This window comes from Sebastes umbrosus, chromosome 8 (assembly GCF_015220745.1).
Source record: "Sebastes umbrosus isolate fSebUmb1 chromosome 8, fSebUmb1.pri, whole genome shotgun sequence".
NCBI lineage: Eukaryota > Metazoa > Chordata > Actinopteri > Perciformes > Sebastidae > Sebastes > Sebastes umbrosus.
This window is the reverse complement of record NC_051276.1, coordinates 33,574,298-33,593,386: the sequence shown is the minus strand read 5'-3', so window position 1 is coordinate 33,593,386 and position 19,089 is coordinate 33,574,298. Positions and strand designations below refer to the sequence as shown.

The following is a 19,089-nucleotide window of genomic DNA, read 5'->3' as shown; positions in this document are numbered from 1 at the left end:
CTCCGTTACCAAACAGGAACACACACATTCAATACAGAGACGAGGCAGCTGCCAATATTGAAGATGTCTAGACAGACAAGCATCACAGATATGAATGAATGTGTGTGTGTGTGTGTGTTTGTGTGTACTTCAGTCATTGTGGGGACCAGTTTTAGACCTTGAGAGAAAGGACATTTTGGAAAGGGAGGACATTTTGTCGGGTCCTCACTTCTTCAAAGCGCTGTTTGTGAGTTAAAACCATATAAGAAGTGGATATAGTCACCGTGACATCAACCATTGGTTTATGGACTACGGTTATAAAGCCTCGAGTTCCGTATTTTGGCCATCAACATCTTGGTTTCTGGCCATCGACATCTTGTTTTTTTGGTGTCGCCATCTTGGTTTTTGGTCGTCGCCATCTTGGTTTTTGGTGTTGCCATCTTGGTTTTTGATCGTCGCCATCTTGGTTTTTGGCCGTCGCCATCTTGGTTTTTGGTCGTCGCCATCTTGTTTTCTGGCCATCGCCATCTTGTTTTTTTGGTGTCGCCATCTTGGTTTTTGGTCGTCGCCATCTTGGTTTCTGGCCATCGCCATCTTGGTTTTTTTTTGCAACCAGAAGTGACACGAGAGCATGGAGCTAAGTACAACCGAACTTTCTGAATTAAGACATTTTTAAGTGACCAAAATGTTACAATTAACTTTTATATTGTAACTAAAGCTTTAAAATAAGTAGTGCAGTTAAAGAGTACAATATTTCTCTCTGAGATGTAGCGGAGGAGAAGCAGAAAGTAGCAGAAAATGCAAATACTCGTAAAGTACAAGTACTTCAAAATTGTACTTGAGTAAATGTACTTAGTTACATTCCACCACTGGAAATGTGAAAGTTAAGAATCAATACAACGACACAGAAGAGTTACTGCAACTTGTATTGTTTCAGGAGTGTTTATACACAAGCTCAGAAGATCCCTTCAATGCATTTCAGTGACATTTTAATAAAAGCTTAAATAAAAAGGCATAAATATTTATCTTAAATGTTTGCCAACAGTCCTTCAGTTTACTTTGGTTTAGATTTCATATCATTGAAATAGAAACATTCACGACACTAAACGACTTCCTACCTCACTGTGTGCCGGTTCGGTTACACTTTTGTCCCGGAAGCAGAGAAACTTCTCAGTGATGTATGTCCTGCTCACACAGTCACTACAGTTTGGTTTTGGAGGGCAGCTCTGTTTGTCTGGCTGCATACAGATGGTGTGCTTCAGGCTCAACTCCTCTGCCTTTTCCCCGTCTCTAAATCAATATCAACCCACTCACACACACACACACACACACACACACACACACACACACATACCAGTATCCATTTACTGTAAAATGTCCTGATGCTGCATTCTGTCTTGCATTAGATGGAGCAGGATGGACAGTGTGATGGAAAGCTTGATTTATGTTGGAGGCTTTTTTGGACGCGTCCCAGCAGTGTCCCCACTTCTCCTTTTGTTGCCTCCGGCTTGATCTACACAGGTAGATCACCACAGAATAGAGATCAGTGAGGACATTTAGAGAGAGGAGCACCAATTACTGCGGTGATATTGTCTTCTCCCAGCACGACAGAAGAAGAAGAAGACGAAAGGCCTCGTTTCACTGGTGTGATGCTGTAAAGAGGATGATTTACATAACTTCAGTGGGCCAATATTCTCAGATTAAAACTTGAAAAAAGGCGTTGCATTTTCAAGGAGAATACTTTTTGCTGTTGGATAATTTAAAACGGGAAGTGGCACATTCAAAGTTACAAATTAGATCTAAAAGTGTCGTCTCAACAGCAGCAAGAGAGCTCTCCAACTACTGCAGAGGAAGCTTTACAAACCTAATCTCCATTCTCTTGTGTGGTCTTTCAAATACTTCATCACAGAGCCGCTCAGGCTGTTCTCATACTCCCTTCGCAGCTATATGAAAAGTAATGCACTGTATTCATATATATCCCACAAAATCATAACGAAAAACAGCGTGTTTCAACCCAAACCACGACCTTTTCCTCGACCTAACCAAGTTTTTTCCTCTGAAGATGGAAGTTTATTTTGAAGTGATGGTATGTAACATGTGACACGTGTTGCTGGACATTTTTGTAGGAAAACGTACAAAAAACTGAGGAGTCATTTTTTTGTAAGACATCATACGAACCGTGGTATGAGGATACGTTGAGCAGCTACATGAACAGGCTGTGTGCAGCTTACTGACGTCTCCTTGGAGGATTTCTGGAGCTTCAAGTTCATTCTGAAGTTCAAACCTGCTGCTGCTTCGTGGAGCTGCCAACATGTCAAGTCGTCTGAAGTAGCTGTGACACCGTAGGCAACTTGCTGAGGAAGCTACTCTAGAAAGTGCATGAGCAATAAGCTGCAAACTCACGGATCACATAGAAAAGAATCAGAAAATTAGATCAAGGCAATAAAACCCCCAAAATCTACTTAAAGCTCAATAAAGACTCCATGAACCCGGCGTGATTATTGGCTCCGTCTGGACTTAAACAAACCCGAGCCAATGAATCTTTAGTGTTCAGAGCGTGGCCCTCTCTCTGTGCCACTCTTTGTACTTCCAAGCCCACCATCCAGAGTGCAACGGTGGCTGTGGATGCCAGGCTGTGCCGGGGACAATAGGCTTCCTGAAAGTTGGATTACTGAGCTCTAAAGCAGGAGGCTAATCAGGCCCTTAATGACCCTCTGATGGATGGACTTTCCCTCCACTGACGGAGGCTGAGCCTTGAGCTGAGCCGGAGCTCGGCTGAGTAGGAAGCAGGACACTTGGCTTTCAATTACTGTCTCGGGGAACACTTTGAGCCTCTGAAAACCCCCCGGGCTCTTCTGTTCCTCTGTGGAAATGGAAGGGAATTAGATATTTCTTTTCTGATCAGACGTATATTTTTGGAAGGCTAATAGCTCTGCTTTGTTGTCACGCAGAGAGCTACGAGTTTAGCTCCTCTCCCGCTGAGTGCTCGCCTTCATCGTTGTTGGGGGATACAATTATTAGTTTGAGTTTTCTTTTTTGAGCAACACCCCACATCCCAAGTCTGTGATTACATTTCTGATTGCTGTGATATGTTTCTGTTAAAGTTGGCGGCCCGTGTCACACAGCCCACGATGTTTACTTTTCCTCTGATTTTAGACACCGAGGCGGCGGCTATATCTCGCTGAGATTAAATTAGAATGTGTCTCAGATAAGGATTCAATCTCCATTCTGTGACTTTCACTTACTGTTTGACGTGTCCATCAGCTCGTCCTGTTCCCCCCTCCCCTACTGGGGAAAATATGAGAGATGACAATGTCATTGTCATTACAACAGCACGGCCATCCCGGGCCGGCAGCTAGCCGATGTTTTATGGATGACGCCGACTCCATCTCGGCAAAGTCATTTATTTCTGTTTTTGTGGACGGCAGCCAAAAGCTTTGCGTCCGGCACCAACTCTATTTACAGTCAATCTCAGACCTGCTGGCTCAAAGCCCTTTAAAGGTCTCTGATTATTCACTATTCATGCATTTGTTCTCAAAAGTACTGCGGCTAAGGAAAAGAATAATGTTGTTTAGGTTTTATTTTCTAAAATATACTTCGGCCAACATGAGGGTGTGATATAGTGTTGTTTGCTGCATAGGCTGATGGCCATCACTTATCCCAACCAACAGCCCCTCACCTCCTGCCCATATTTAACCCTACACCATACTAGTTCATTGATTGAAAAAAACTAATGCTGTCAGTCAATATTTAATCAAAATTAATCGCAAATGAATCACTCTTTTATCACTTTTATCTAGTCAAAATGTACCTTAAAGGGAGATTTGTCAAGTATTTCATATTCTTATCAACATGGGAGTGGGCAAATATGCTGCTTTATGAAAATGTATGTTTATATTTATTATTGTAAATCAATTAACAACACAAAACAATGACAGATATTGTCCAGAAACCCTCACAGGTACTGCATTTAGCATAAAACAATATGCTCGAATCATAACATGTCAAACTGCAGCCCAACAGGCAACAACAGCTGTCAGTGTGTCAGTGTGCTGACTTGACTATGACTTGCCCCCAAACTGCATGTAATTATCATAAAGTGGGCATGTCTGTAAAGGGGAGACTCGTGGGTACCCATAGAACCCATTTACATTCACATATCTGGAGGTCAGAGGTCAAGGGACCCCTTTGAAAATGGACATGACAGTTTTTCCTCACAAGTTTGGAGCGTTATTTAGCCTCCTTCGCGACAAGCTAGTATGACATGCATGGTTGGTACTAATTGATTCATCAGTTTTCCTAGTTTCATGATATCAGTATCTTCACTCTAGCTTTAAAACTGAGCCCGCTACAATCTAAATATCACAAGTTACTTTAATGCGTTAAAGAAATTAGTGGCATTAAAACGAATTAGCATTAACGTGTTATTATCACGTTAACTTTGACAGTCCTAAAAAACATACAGTATATTTTTATTTAGTCTCTAAAAGAAGGTGCAATCTGTAGCATAAACTGCGGTGATGAATGGACATGGCTGACCAAATCATTTTTTGATTCTAAATGGGACCATAATTTACTAAATGAACATCATGCTGTATTGAAGAAGACTTAAAACTAGCGACTGAGACCATAAACTCATGGTTACAATGTTTACTGAGGTAATAAATCAAGAGAGGAGTCACCCACAATGCAGGTTTAAGGCACTTCAGCATTGGCTTCACTCTTCAGAACTGCAGGTTGCCACCTGGTCGGGTACTTTAGAAACATGGCGGTGCAACACGACGGACTCCATGAAGAGGACCCGCTCACATTGTAGATATGAAGGACTCATTCTAAGCTAATGAAAACACAAAGATTATCTAGTTTCAGGTGATTATAAACTAATGAAAACATAGTTATGAATATCATATTCCGTTTCTGCAAATAGATCCTCTGAAATACTACACACTTGAACTTTCAGTCTCAAAATATATCATATTATATGTCCACTATTTGAAGGACAACCGGTCGCATAATTGTTGATTGAGTTGAAGACGTATCAGCACTAATTGAGATACCTTAAATCAACAGCTCACAGACCATCTTTTGAGTTTGTAACCCCTATTTCTCTCTATTTCACCTCAGTTTTCTCTCAACAACCTGTTTATCCAACTTCTCTACACTTCAAACTCACTTTCTTGCTCTCCCAGAGGTCAAATTGCAGATAAATTTCCGCGAACATTTAATTTACTTTGCACCTGTCTGAAGGAGATGAGACTGTCTGTCTTTCTAATGGGGCAACACAAATCTCACTCTGGCGGAAAAGAAAAAACCTTGTTAGATTTGTGTGTTATTCAAGAAAGAAAATGAGAGAATTACCAAGTGGGCATGCAGCTGCAGGACAAAGACTCCGAGGTCTGGGGAAATCAGGAGTATTGGCAAACTTGTAAATCCTCTGACCTCCTTTATTTTGTAGAGTGTGCTGTTCCCGGGTCCTTGAGAGACCTTGGTGTTCATCAGGAGGGCTTGATAATCTCCTGGATGATGTGGTCCTCTGAGTTAAAAGCCTGCCATGCTGACTTATGTGTTTTCTCCGCGGCTCGCCTGCGATTCTTTGCCTGCTGCCGCCGCTACTCTGAAATAGTGTGATTTGGATCAGCCGAGCGGCAGGCAGATGGTCGGCAGGTTGTTATCTGCAAACACAGACAGCCACACATGCACAAACACACTCATTCTCACACACACCTGTGCACACTCTTGTAATCTATTATCACCCACCGCCACAGTGTCTCTCCCACTGCACTGATCTCCTGCAGGAAACGGCCAACTGTGTATCAACTGAATATTTTTATCAACGTTTTGGTGCTACTTTTTAATAATACACCCTTTATCAAGGCTTTATTAATGACGAAGAAGTTATTATGCTTTATAACTCAGTTAGAAGCCTTTAACGAGTGAAATGTAGCTTCAGGAACTCGCCCCTAAAGCGATTACAGTGGAAACACATGCCAAACCCGTGACCATGGCTACACCTTAACTTATAGGTTCTTGTAGTTATATTTCTTTCTTTCTATATGTGAAAAAGCATCCAGTGTAGAATATTATGTACAGTCACCTGTGAGCTAATAATGACTTTTCAGTGCATATCAAATGTATTTCATTGATTTTCTTGCCCAGGCAATATCTGTCTTTTATATAAACTATTAGTGACAACTGGATGACTTTTAGATCCTTTAACTTCATCCATATCTATAAAATGTGGAGATTGTGTTAACAGAATAAATAGCAGGTTGGTTTTATAGATGCCCTAGAAATATGTCATACCTGTTTTTATTTCGGCAGCAGGGTGACACCGTGAGTAAAAGGTCTAGTTTCAAACCCCCCCCGCCCCCCACACAGCAGGCATCTTCCCTGCTGAAATGTCCTCGAGCGACATTGAATCATCCTCCCGCTCCGAGTGCTCTCTGCAGCTCTTCCTGCTCTTTGTTCTTTGCTTTTGGAGGGAGGGCGAGCAAAACGATGAGTCGCTGTGTCTCAGATCAATACAGCATCACAAAAATAAGTCCGATTTCAAAGTTGTGCTGTCAGTTCTTAGACAGCGAAGGCACGGATTGATACATTACTTCTGATTGGTGGATCTGACTCCGGGGGCTTAGCGTCTCAGGTGCCACTGCTGCTGATTGACAGAGCTTTTACGACGGGCTCCTGGGACTCACAATCCCGGGGTTACAACAGATGTGGAATAAAACAAGCTGCGCAAACTGTGACAAAACAAAGTGAAAGTGGCGTCAGGCTGCACCTGAGGAACAAGGAGTCTGCTTCTATTTCATAGACATATTGCTCAATTTACCACATTCTTGATTATGCTACTTCACCTGTGGCTAATCCAAGCTAACATCCAGGGTCATGAATGCTTTTATATTTGAAAAATAAATACCTGGCATCTGTTAAGCTCGTCCTGGGGGAAGAAAGACCTGTGGCAAACCGGAGATGATATATTTTATTTTGATTGCATTTTGCTAACAAACCATCTTGTCAAAGTCTCACAGTGTTCTGGGGATATTCACAGACAGACGGTAAGAAAAGGAAAGTCATTAGTCTTGGAATAAATTAAGTTGAGCAGAGCTTGCTGTACCCAAACAGAAATGGTTCTGATGGTTAAACCTCATGTTTGTGTGTGTTTCAGGCTGCTGACTCTCCTCACGTGCTGTCCGTGCCGATGACCTGGGTAAAGGAAGGAGGCATGGTGCGACTGGATAAAAAATACCTGCAGGCGGATTACAAGGGAGTCGGCAGCGATGACATCGTCTACACCATCCTCGCCTCAGATGGACAACCTAAATATGGTACAAACTCTCTAACACTCACATGTACAGTAACACCAATTCAAGAGATTCACAGACTCTTTGATACTCTAAAGATCACGAGTCAGACTTGCTATGGACACTTATATTTACCTTTTTACTGAGAGAAACATTCCATCACTTCCACCTTCTCTGTCTCAGGTGAGGTGGTGCTGGTCTCCATGCCAGCTGACGGCCCGGCAGAAGGCTGGCGGCCCTCGCTAACCGACGACCGAGGCTTCACGGTCACAACTTCCTTCACTCAGCAGGACGTGAACGACGGCACCGTCTGGTACCGTCACTTCGGCAGCGGCACCGACAGCGACTCCTTCCAGTTCCAGGTCATTATTACTGATTCTTCTTCTTGTTCGTATTTATTTATTTATTACAGGCAAAATAATACACATAACAAAACGACAAAATGATGACATGACAATATAACTTCAAAAAAAAGATTGGACAAAGTTATAAAAATTAAATATGATAACAAGAGACAAAATACATTAATAGCATTCCTTCAGTAATTCAAATAATCAGGTTGACAGTACCAATACATTTTGAAACTGAAATATATTTAGTGTTAAAGTCCCACTCTTCACTAAAACAAATTTTTGTGCTACTTTGGCTTTACAATGTATTTTTTTAAGGAAACTTAGAAAATAACTTCGTTCTTGATTGAGCTTTAAATATAGATATGTAACCCAACAGAATAATTGTATTTATTATCTGGACAATAGAAAAACAAATGCACCATGATGTGTTTCAGTCCTCCGTCTCACTGCTGTGTGATTGAATCAATATGCAATGTATTAACTGTACTGTGACACAAAGCATACATGCATGCTTCAAGTCGTAGCAATAATTGTCTATTCATTCAGTGCAAATTCTCAGTGGAAAACTGGAATACTGTATTACTTTCCTTTAACTTAGAAGTGTAGAAGTATGTGGAAAAGTATTTGGGCCAGATATAAGGGGAAAAAGTGAGAGGAGAACGTTTTTTTTTTTTATTTTATTTCGAAAAAATAGTCCAAATGTTGAGAATAAAATCACATTTTCAATATTAGTGCCAGGCATAATAAAAAAATTAATCAGAGGAGAATAGTTTTTTATTTCATTATTATTTAATTTTATGTATTTATTTATCATTTATTTTTTGCATTTTGAGAATAAAGTCAAAATGTTGAGAACAAAGTCGAAATACCAAGATTCAAGATGGTTATTGTCACTTCGGTTATACGAGTACAATCGTGTGAAATGCTTTTGCTGGGAGGCTCCGTAAAAGAAAGAATATAAATATAAATAAATAAATACTAAAAGACATATAAAATATAATAACAAAATATAAGAGGCAATAAAAATATCCATTTAATGAAAAACAATAAACCTAGGTTGCATATTGTGTAACATATTAAGTCGAAATGTTGAGAAGAAACATTGAACTTTGAGAAAAAATCAAACTACTAGCATTCGCGCATATACTGAAATTGTGACTTTGTCCTCGGGGAAAAAAGAAAACACCTCCTCCTCTAATTTCTTCTCTTATGCCTGGCCCTTATATTCTTCCGTAGAAGTGATCTCAGTAAATTACAGAGAAGGAGTACTGCAAACATGAGCGACGACTATCAAAAATGGAAGAATTGTATCCTGATTTAAAAGCAGAAACAAAGAAAAACCTAAAGCAGAACTTCAACAGAGATTTATAGAAATACCACATGTATTCGTTGAACTTTTAAACTCAAAAGTTGCTAGATGAATTATGACATCACCGACAGTAGATCTTTTTAAGAACTAGTCTTAAGAGGAAAACACCATCGGGATAAACACACGACAAGGTTGTTTTTTCTTCCTGCTGAGTGTGTAGTACTACTACTACCTATAAATAATTTCAGAAAGCTGATAAAAGAAAATAAATACGCTGAGAGATGAGGAAACCTCAGGGGACTGATAAGAACGTCTCACCCTGAAAGGAGACGAGGAGGAGATGCTGACAGAGACGCATGTCGTCGTCCTTGTTGTTTCTTCTCTCTCTGGAGTGATCTTTGAAGTTCACACTCGTACTCGTGTTCCCTTGTGTTTACCTCGTCTCTCCCTTCCCAACATGTCTCCCTCTGGCTTGATTTATACCTTCCCCCCTCCTCCTCTTCCTCCTCTCAGCTCTTTCACCTCTATCTGCCTCCTCTGTTATTTTTCTTATAACCATGAAATGTATCTATAAAACTGAGCGGTTTATAGGAATCTTTAAAAAACGTCCTTCAGGGTGTTTTATTATTATATAAGTTACAGTCAGCTCATCACTCAGCAGTTTTAATCACGAACCACTTAACAGTTCTCAGACAACATTTGTGCACGTCTCCTCTCGTCCTCTCTCACGTATTTCCCTCCCAACTCTTCTTTAAGTGGATTTCTTCTCCTTCAGTTCAGACCTTGGCACCAAACTTCCTGCGTGACTCATTGGCACTCAAAATCAACCCATAGCGACTTATCTTGATTAGCGTTAATGACCCCAAATTACTCGCAAATTGGCCCCAAATCCGAGGCAAATCCTAGTAAAACCGACGCAGCATTCATCAGCGGGTTTTCCTGCCAGTCTCTGCTTCACCTCGACTCCATTAGGAAAACAAAAGAGGCAGCCAAGAGCTTGTAGCTACATCTAATCATCTCTCTCCCCTCTCCGTCCAGCCCCCCACATTTTGGCTCCATCCATCAGGGCAAATGTGTTTCAATTACACAGTGCTGGATTCAAATTAAATTCTCAAGTGTCTCGTCATTTTGACGGGAAGTGGGAAAGCGGTGGAGGCGAGGAAAAAAAGCAAAAAGCCCGTCACGAACTGAACCGCTGGAAGCGTTTGTGCTGTTGGGCGATTAAAGTTGACGGTTTGTCAGGGTGGTATTAATGCCTTCCGTTGGTTTTTTATCAGAGTGTGTGGCGCCTTGTTACAACTGATTGATTTGAAATTTATTCTGCTTCTGCAACTTAACAGAAGCACAGCACTCTAGCACTACACTTCCTCATGCACCAGCGTGGGATTTTATAAAATCAAAACCATCAGAGTGTTCGAATCTGAGTGATTTGGTGTCCCAGAAATTTTGTCTGGAATGAAAATGTGTCTCACTGAATTTATGCAACAAAGAAATGTGACGCTTGTGCTATAAATTAACCCAGTTAATTAAACAGATGAATAGGTTATTACTTAGTTTGTGTAGTAGGACAAGGGGCGCCCTGGTACCCGATTCAAATCTAGGCGGAGACCTTTATTGCAAGTTGTTCTCTCTCCCTTCATTTCCTGTCATCTTTTTATAGCCAGCTCTGTAATAAAGGCATTAAACGGTCCCAAAAATACTTAGGAAAAAAGGATGTAAAGAAGGAAAAGCTAAGGTGCAGTTTGCAGCTTACAATTGCATTGCAACCTTACGCTGTGTTCAAGACAACTCGGAGGTCTGAATTTACGTTTTCCCGAATAACTTATGTGCAGAGAAGATAACTTTCAGAGATCGTTTACCGTAACCAGCTACCTAATAACATCAATTTATCATCCATTTACATTAGGGATGCTAATTTTGAAAAATGTTCTTAACCGATAACGGACCCTCATTAACCGATTATTAACTGTTAACCAACAAGATTTGTGACTCGCATGCAGCGGTGCGCCAGCTGCAGTGTATGAGCACAACAGACAACTGAGTCTCCAGTTCACCCGTACAGGAGCGTTAACTTAGCAGAAAGATAACTTAGATGCTGCGTGTAGTGTCGCGGACATGCAGCCACTTTCCCAGTAAAAGTTTCCACCGCACATTTAGTTTAGTTTAGCAGATTGTCCGCTGTGTGTCTGCCCGGCATAACGACACTCTGTCTGCCCGGCGTAATGATAGCGATTGTCCGACAGTGTGTGCGTTTGTGCTACATTAGCATTTGTATCTCTGCTGGTAGCTTTGTGCTCCCCGTAGTCACACAACTTACGGTCTGTCAGCGCAGCAAAACTTCAGCGAGTTCCCGACAGACCGTGTGTGTGTTGTCGGTGGCGTTGCAGCTGTGAACGTAGCTGTAGCAGACAGTGTGTGTACGCTTTGTCGGTGAATAAATGATACGTGTGTCCAGCAAACTCAAGGCTTTCATCCAGGAGATTGTTGATTCGTGTCCCGTGTTCACAACGTTAAGTTTCATTCACACTGTACAAACGTACTAGTTTAACCCCAACCATGAAGTTTTTTCTTAAACCTAACTAAGTGGTTTCATTGTGTTGTTACGTTATTGTGTTGTTACGTTATTATTTGAACACAAACCATGATGTTTTTTCTAACCTTAACCGAGTATTTTTGTTACCTAAACCTAACCAATCGTTTCACAACATTACCCACGTGGCATTGTGCGTTACTGAAAGTGTGATACGAGGCTGATGTGAAACGTATTTTTGGTGCAGAAACCTTGACATTCAACGTATCAGTGGTTTGCAGAAACGTCCAGACTGGGTTGGCGGTTCCGTTGTTGTGTGACGTCAGACAACTGCTTCTTCATGAAGTCAGACTAGATGGATTTGCCCCGAGTTAACAAGCAGGAGCATTGACTTTGAGAGGCGTTCCATTGTTGAATGAGCTTGAGGAGTGAATGTGGGGAAAATGTATTGATTTCCTCTTATTTTGTCCATCATTACTAACACAAAGAGATGGGTATACCCGGTATACCTGCGTATATCCTCCACTACACCACTGAGTTGCACTCATTTGACCTGACGTCAGTAAACTGCACACAGCAGCCTCGTGTTTCTAGCTTCACAGAACCTTATACTCTTTAGATTGAAGACGTGACTATATGTGACATCCGACGTTGATCTGGGACTTCTTATCAACTTCTCGTTGATAAAGCAGGTGTATTTATACATAACCACCTTATTGTATTTCAAATGATCCAACATATAATATACAGTATGTCATTTATGTTGAATGGAACCAAGTGAATAATCAATAATTTACTGCTGCTGCAACACCATCCATCCAGCTGACTCAGCACCGACTCTCGTGGTAACACCATTACTTGTGATTGGTGGCGCTGACTCCAGGCTTCATGCTTGTGTTACATTACTTCTGACTGACAGAGCTGACTACAACTTCTTGAACTTTCTTCCCCCCCTTCAAATGCCACCAAATGCCGCCGAAGTGACAGGAACAAGCAGCAGCGGCGGAATATGTAAGTGGAGACAAAAATTGGCTTTTAAGAGGAACAACTGAGGCTGCTGCTGACACTCGTGTGCATCAGGGGGGCAATACAAGTTACGGCTACATGTTGTGGAGAGCTGGAGTAAGAGACATCGAGCACCAGTAGCAGAAAGTTTAAACCAATTTACTTTAAGTAGCGTGGGCAGAAAGGAGCAGAGCCAAAAGTTCAAGTCACTCCAGTCAGGAAGGCAGAGCGGATTAGACTGATCCACCAGCTTCTCCGTCACTTATCAGCAATTCTATTAACATAATCTTAAATTCTAATTTAAAGCATCAGCTGCATTATAAGCAAGCTAAAGTACAGAGGTCGTGGCCTCAGCTCATTGCTGGAGAGTGACACTGTTTTTGAGAAGAAGAAGAGCTGAGAACTGTGCAGCAACAGTGGTTATTACTGCTCATGCAAGTTTCAAGTTACTTATTGTCATATGCACAACAATTACAGAGAAGCAGTCGTTAGACGTGTTTCAATTCACATATTTGAATGCATGTTTTGAAGAATTGCATTAGAAAAGCTGTATAGAAATGACAAACTCCGAGAAAACTTCCTCAATTCCTCAAAAAGTTTTTATGCTCGCTTCAGGTGGTTTTTGCCTTTGTCGAAAAAGAGTTGATGCTCTAAATGCTCCTTAAAAAACTCCTTTACAGAACAGATTCTGACGTAGCGAACATTTAACTCACATCGTTGTAAAGACGGCTGCACTTACTCCAATCTCCACGCTCCCTTTTCTGATGTCGATGAGTGTATCTCTATCATACGTGCTCCGGTAATAAAGACGAAAAGACAACAAATTAAAACAAATGTAGCAGAATTCATGGAAGCTACCGGCTGCCACATCTACAATACATGTGCCGACGTTGCCATAGATGATGTTAAAGCTGGATGGTGTTAAAAGCAGAGCTGAAGTTCACAAAGAGGATCCAAACAAAGGTGCCTGGGGGGATCCAGGTGCTGAGGAGGAGGAGGTGGAGCAGCAGGCAGGAACAGTATCCTCTGTGCCTCTTTTTGTTGGAGGGGATCCAGTTGTGGGGCGACAACTGGCAGCAACGGAGCGGTAGTGGTTCTGATGCTGTTTTTTTTAGGTATGGGGATTATGATGGCAGTTCTCCAGAGGGTGGGTATCATGGCAGTCTGGTGGGATTTGCAGAAGAGTGAATGAAGAACTGGTGAGAGATCCAGGCCTTAATAAGACACCCTGAGGCTCCGTCTGTGCCCCTTTATTCACTTTACATTTGGAAACAGATTTTTATGGATTTTACAAAGTCATTTAAAAGTAATCAGGGGTGTAGTTGCTTCACTAAGAGAAATAACTGCCCTCACACTGGACACAGATCAGCACTTAAACACGGTCAGCTGAGCAACGAGATCATTACACTGAATTTTACTCATATTGGCGTCGCCTTTATTAATATTCTTGTGGTTTCCACGGCGATTTATGGACAGAAACAGATTTGGCGTCTGTGGTTCCGTCCCTGCAGCGCCGTCTGATGCCGGGTTCACTTCCTGTTGTCACAGTTATAGACTGTGGCACGTTCTCATCACATCTGTTGTGTCTCAATTCTGGCTTATTCTCCAGAGTCTGTCATCTGCTCCGTCACTCAGGATTAATGCACAATACACGAGTCAGTTTGCAGCCGGAATAACAGACATTTACTGAGATAATGTGCTGCAGATAAAGACTTCAAACTTCCAGATAAGAGAAGTGCAGAGTGAGTCGAGGGTGAAGATAACAGAAGAGGTGTGTGGAGTGTGTTTTCTTGAGTTTTAAATCTGTAATAAATGATAAAGAGAGTTTGTGTGTGTTTATGTGTGTGCAGGTTTCCTCAGAGGCAGCCCCGGTCGTACGGAGCGAAGCCCAGACCTTCACCATCGGAGTCCTGCCTCAGATCCCGGGATTCCCCCAGCTGGCCCCCGACTGCGACCTGCAGGTCACGGTGAGGGATAAAAAACTTACCCAGACCTCATGGAAACCTCAACTTCTATATAGTAACGAAGTAATGACTTTCAAAAGTCGTCACAAACGTTCAGAATTCAAACTCTGAGATCTGAGAACTCATCAGCTTTTGGTCCTACACATCTGTCAGTAATATTTTAAGGTGTGCAGAAACTTTATTGACGTTTTTACTTGTTGAAGATTTCATTTCCAATTTTTTTTTTATTATTTCTCGAACCTGGAAATCCCAATGTGCAATGTTATTCTTTTAATTAGTATTTTATATCATTTTTATAAAGGCATTGTCACACTTTGGTCAACATGCAAAATAATAATAATAATAATAATAATAATAATAATAATAATAATAATAATAATGATAATATAAGGATAAAATATATGCAAAATAATAATAAAATAATGACACAAAAATACACACACAAGAAACACACAAATCAAATATATATATATTCCTTTATTAATCTGCACCATTATCTTACCTAATTTACAAGCAACAAATTAATTCTCAGGTAATACTAGATATATAATATTAGAGGCTGTCAATTAATTAAAATATTTAATCACAATTAATCGCAAATCAATCGCACATTTTTTATCTGTTCAAAATGTACCAAGTATTTAATCCTCTTATCAACATGGGAGTGGCCAAATATGCTGCTTTATGTAAATGTATGTATATATTTATTATTGGAAATCAATTAACAACACAAAACAATGACAGATATTGTCCAGAAACCCTCACAGGTACTGCATTTAGCATAAAACAATATACTCCAATCATAACATGTCAAACTGCAGCCCAACAGGCAACAACAGCTGTCAGTGTGTCAGTGTGCTGACTTGACTATGACTTGTCCCAAACTGCATGTGATTTTCATAAAGTGGGCATGTCTGTAAAGGGGAGACTCGTGGGTACCCATAGAACCCATTTACATTCACTGATCTGGAGGTCAGAGGTCAAGGGACCCCTTTGAAAATGGCCATGTCAGTTTTTCCTCGACACTGGTTGTATGGTTCATTCTCTATTTGTTTGTGCACGTCAGTTATAATCACATGTGGCGTATCAGAGTTGGACGATCTCTGTTTTTACCTCAGTTCTCACCTCTGCTTGTGTGTATATGTGTGTGTGTACATCGGTCTGTGTGTGTGTGTGTGTGTGTGTGTGTGTGTGTGTGTGTGTGTGCAGGCTCTGGAGGATAGGGTGACGGAGATAACACCTTCAGCTCTGTCCTTCGTCGACTCTGAGACTCCCAGTGAGAAGCTCATCTACAACATCACCAAACCTCTACCGCCAGGACAAGGTCAGCCCCACACACACTGACACACACACACACACACACACACTCACTGAGCTTTTCCCTTGTAATGTGGAAAAGATTAAAAGGATTAAAATCTAAGTTGTGTCAGGGGGCAGGAGCTTTATAATTAGACACAGTGAGTGAGCTTCTGTTAGATTCCGGACTCACAGTTAAATGTGTTAAGCTACACTGTTCCCATGAGCAAGGCACTTTGACCCATAGGTTGACCTGCAGCGATGGAGCTGCACATCTATTTCCTACTAATAAAGATAACTGTTAGAGAAGACGATGATTTAATATTCTTGTATGAGTAATTTAGGAGAACTTCAGCTTTAATGCTGCGAGTTTATCTTTTCCTATCTAGGGATACAAGCCGGAAACTAACAACCTGTTGTTCATCAGCTTTCTTCAGCGGCATCCCCACCCTCCAGAGTTATTTAATTACGTCTTTCCATCTGGAGTTTTTTACTCGAATGAGTGTCGATTTCCTTTTTGCTGACTGTAATGTGCCCGGTCTTCAGAACTGGAGCTATTAATTTCAGCGTCGGACCATCTGACAGGCCGGTGTGTCATTTTCAACTCTCCGGCTAATGAAAGGGAAAAACGATTTACAATGGGTCATATTCATCAACTAATGGACTGATAAATCTGTGTAGGAATCACTTTGAACGGAGCCAATGAGGAGGAGGACAGAGTCGGATTAAACAGCAGCGTTTTGTCATCAACGTTTTATTTTCTGAAATTAGATTTCAGATATTTGTTCTGAGTTAAATGTTCTTCCTAAAGACTTTTTCATCAGTCTTTAGTGAAGCGTTATCTGTCCAATAAAACTTTCTCTGAGCAAATCAGACTATTTGTGCGCCCCAGAACAGCTTCGCCCCTGAGAAAGCAAGTCAGAATGTAATACTCTCTCTTCCTGTGCTTCTCGTCCTCAGGTGCGATCGAGCATCGGGACAGACCGTACGTACCGGTGAAACATTTCACTCAAGCCGACGTCAACAACGGAAAGCTCGTCTACAGACCGCCGCAGGCCCCGTCACACCTCCAGGAGCTCTACCAGTACTCCTTTATTGGTGAGACACACACACCGCTTTCACACACTCACAAGACATTGTGTCATTTTCTTTAACAATGAAAAATATTCAATATTAAAAAAAACATACATGAATAAATAATTATGCCTATGAAATAAATCCTGAAATAAATAAATGAGGCAATAAATATACAATATAGAAGTAAATATAAATATATTAATGAGTCAATATAGTCCACTAAATAATTCATAAATAAATATGGCTATGAAATAAATCCTGAAATAGATAAATGAGGAAATAAATATATAAATAAATGTAAATATAAATATATGAATGAGTCAATATGGTTCAATAAATGAATGAATAAATAAATAAATAAATATGGATGTGAAATAAATCCTGAAATATAAAAATGAGGAAATAAATATGTAAATAAACGTAAATATAAATATTTAAATGGGTCAATATAGCTCAATAAACGAATGAATAAATAAATAAATATGGCTATGAAAGAAATCCTGAAACTTTTATTTCACAGCTTTTTTCTTTCTTTCTGTCATATTCAAATGAATGTGGCGTGGTTATCTTACAGATTCATTATATTTTTATTTATTTATTGCCTTACTTATTTATTTCATAGGCATATTTGTTTGTTTATTTATTTATTTAATATTGAATAAAATGGCATTCCATGTGATTACAATGATAATGTGATTAACACAAGCATACATATTCACACACGCTAACCCTCAGCTCCTGTATAAATACACTGATCATTTAATTTAATTAGGAGAACTTGCCCGCTGTGTGTTTGGGTAAATAGTGTAACTTTTGGGAGACTGACCAGTTGGTCACCTTGACCATTATATGATGAGAACATCCAATGTTGCACAAAATCAAACTGTTTGTTGGCTTCAGGATGTAAAACTTCAGTATTACAGATTCGGTATCAAAAGAAAAAAAAAGAATAATTTAAAAATCAGTGTTGAGCTCTTGTTTTATTAAATCGCCTCTGGGTATTTACATCGTGAATATCAGACATAATTAATCTGAACTGGCTGCAGCGGGCAGGTCTATATCTGAAGTGTTTCAGCCGAGCAGCCACATATTGATCTGTTGCTGAGCAGTCTGCCGTCGCCCACCACAAACACTTTCTCTGGAGACAAAATCAGCAACCCAAGTTCACAACACTGTATTAGCTTCCTAGATTTACCACAAAAAAAAACAGGGGATTTATCCGCCGCGTGTTATGTTCAGGTGATTTACTATTCATAGAGCTGCTGCAAGCTCTCAATTTCTCATGACTTGAATATGTCACCTACTGTCACTCACTTTGGTGTTTTGTTAAAGGGGCTCTCCAATCATTTCACAAGTCACAGTCAATCTAGTAGACACATGGAGCGCTGCTCAGCCTGTGGAAACACATGTCTTCTATATCAGAATATCTCAAGCCTGAGAAAACGACTGAAGTGATTACTCAAGTAACACTTGAGTTATCTCGACTTTATACTCGGAGACGGCGTATTTATTAACAGAATGTCTGCGTTATAAACTACAGATGACAGAGAACGGCGTTTGAACGTTGTTCATTAGAAAGAAACTATCTGAAGTGTGTTTCAGTAATCGTTTGCCATGTCCGCTTATATTGGTTGGTGGATTTAAGATGGAACGCACTTACAATCATCTGCAGACTTCAAAAAGTATTATTACATGATGAATTTTGAAACAGTTGTTTGCCTAACTGTCTGTTCATTGTAGTCACTTGGCCTCATGCACCAATTAATATCATGCATTGCCACCCAACCTTTGTTCACTTGCTCTCGGAGGGTTGCTGCACCGAATTCGACTGTTATCAGCTCATTAAATGTGCGTTATCAGTCGTTAAAAGCCTCATAGATGTGGGTCAGTAGGGGCCTGCTACACCTACTATGTTGTAAAAGTGAAAGCGAAACTTAAACTCAACACGTTCTAACACGTGAAACTGAATGAAACATTTTGAAACTTTGAACTCAAATAAAACAGCTTGTTTAGGTTTAGACAACAAAACTACTTCATTAAGTTTAGGGGGAAAAATTTGTTTTGACTTAAAATAACTACTTTGGAAAAAATGAATGTGAAACTTAAAGGTCTTATTGATACAATTTTATGTAGATGAATATTTAAGAAAAAAAAGAGCTGTAAGAAAGGTTGCGATTAAAAGTATAACTTTTCCTGAAAAAAAATATATATTATGACTGTGAATTAATCATTTAAAAATTAGCTTTTAAAATACATCTGTATATCAACATAAGAC

General features: G+C 40.3%; 1 protein-coding gene across 3 annotated transcripts in view; it reads left to right on the top strand.

Moving 5' to 3' along the window:
* The window catches only part of fras1 (Fraser extracellular matrix complex subunit 1), a 314,451-nt gene that overhangs the window by 229,457 nt on the left and 65,905 nt on the right, over positions 1-19,089 (top strand). For all 3 annotated transcript variants that reach the window (XM_037777425.1, XM_037777424.1, XM_037777423.1), the window contains exons 29-33: positions 7,145-7,304; positions 7,464-7,642; positions 14,328-14,444; positions 15,651-15,765; positions 16,698-16,835. In XM_037777425.1, the coding sequence (XP_037633353.1) occupies positions 7,145-7,304; positions 7,464-7,642; positions 14,328-14,444; positions 15,651-15,765; positions 16,698-16,835 (709 nt within the window). The remainder of the gene's footprint in view (positions 1-7,144; positions 7,305-7,463; positions 7,643-14,327; positions 14,445-15,650; positions 15,766-16,697; positions 16,836-19,089) is intronic.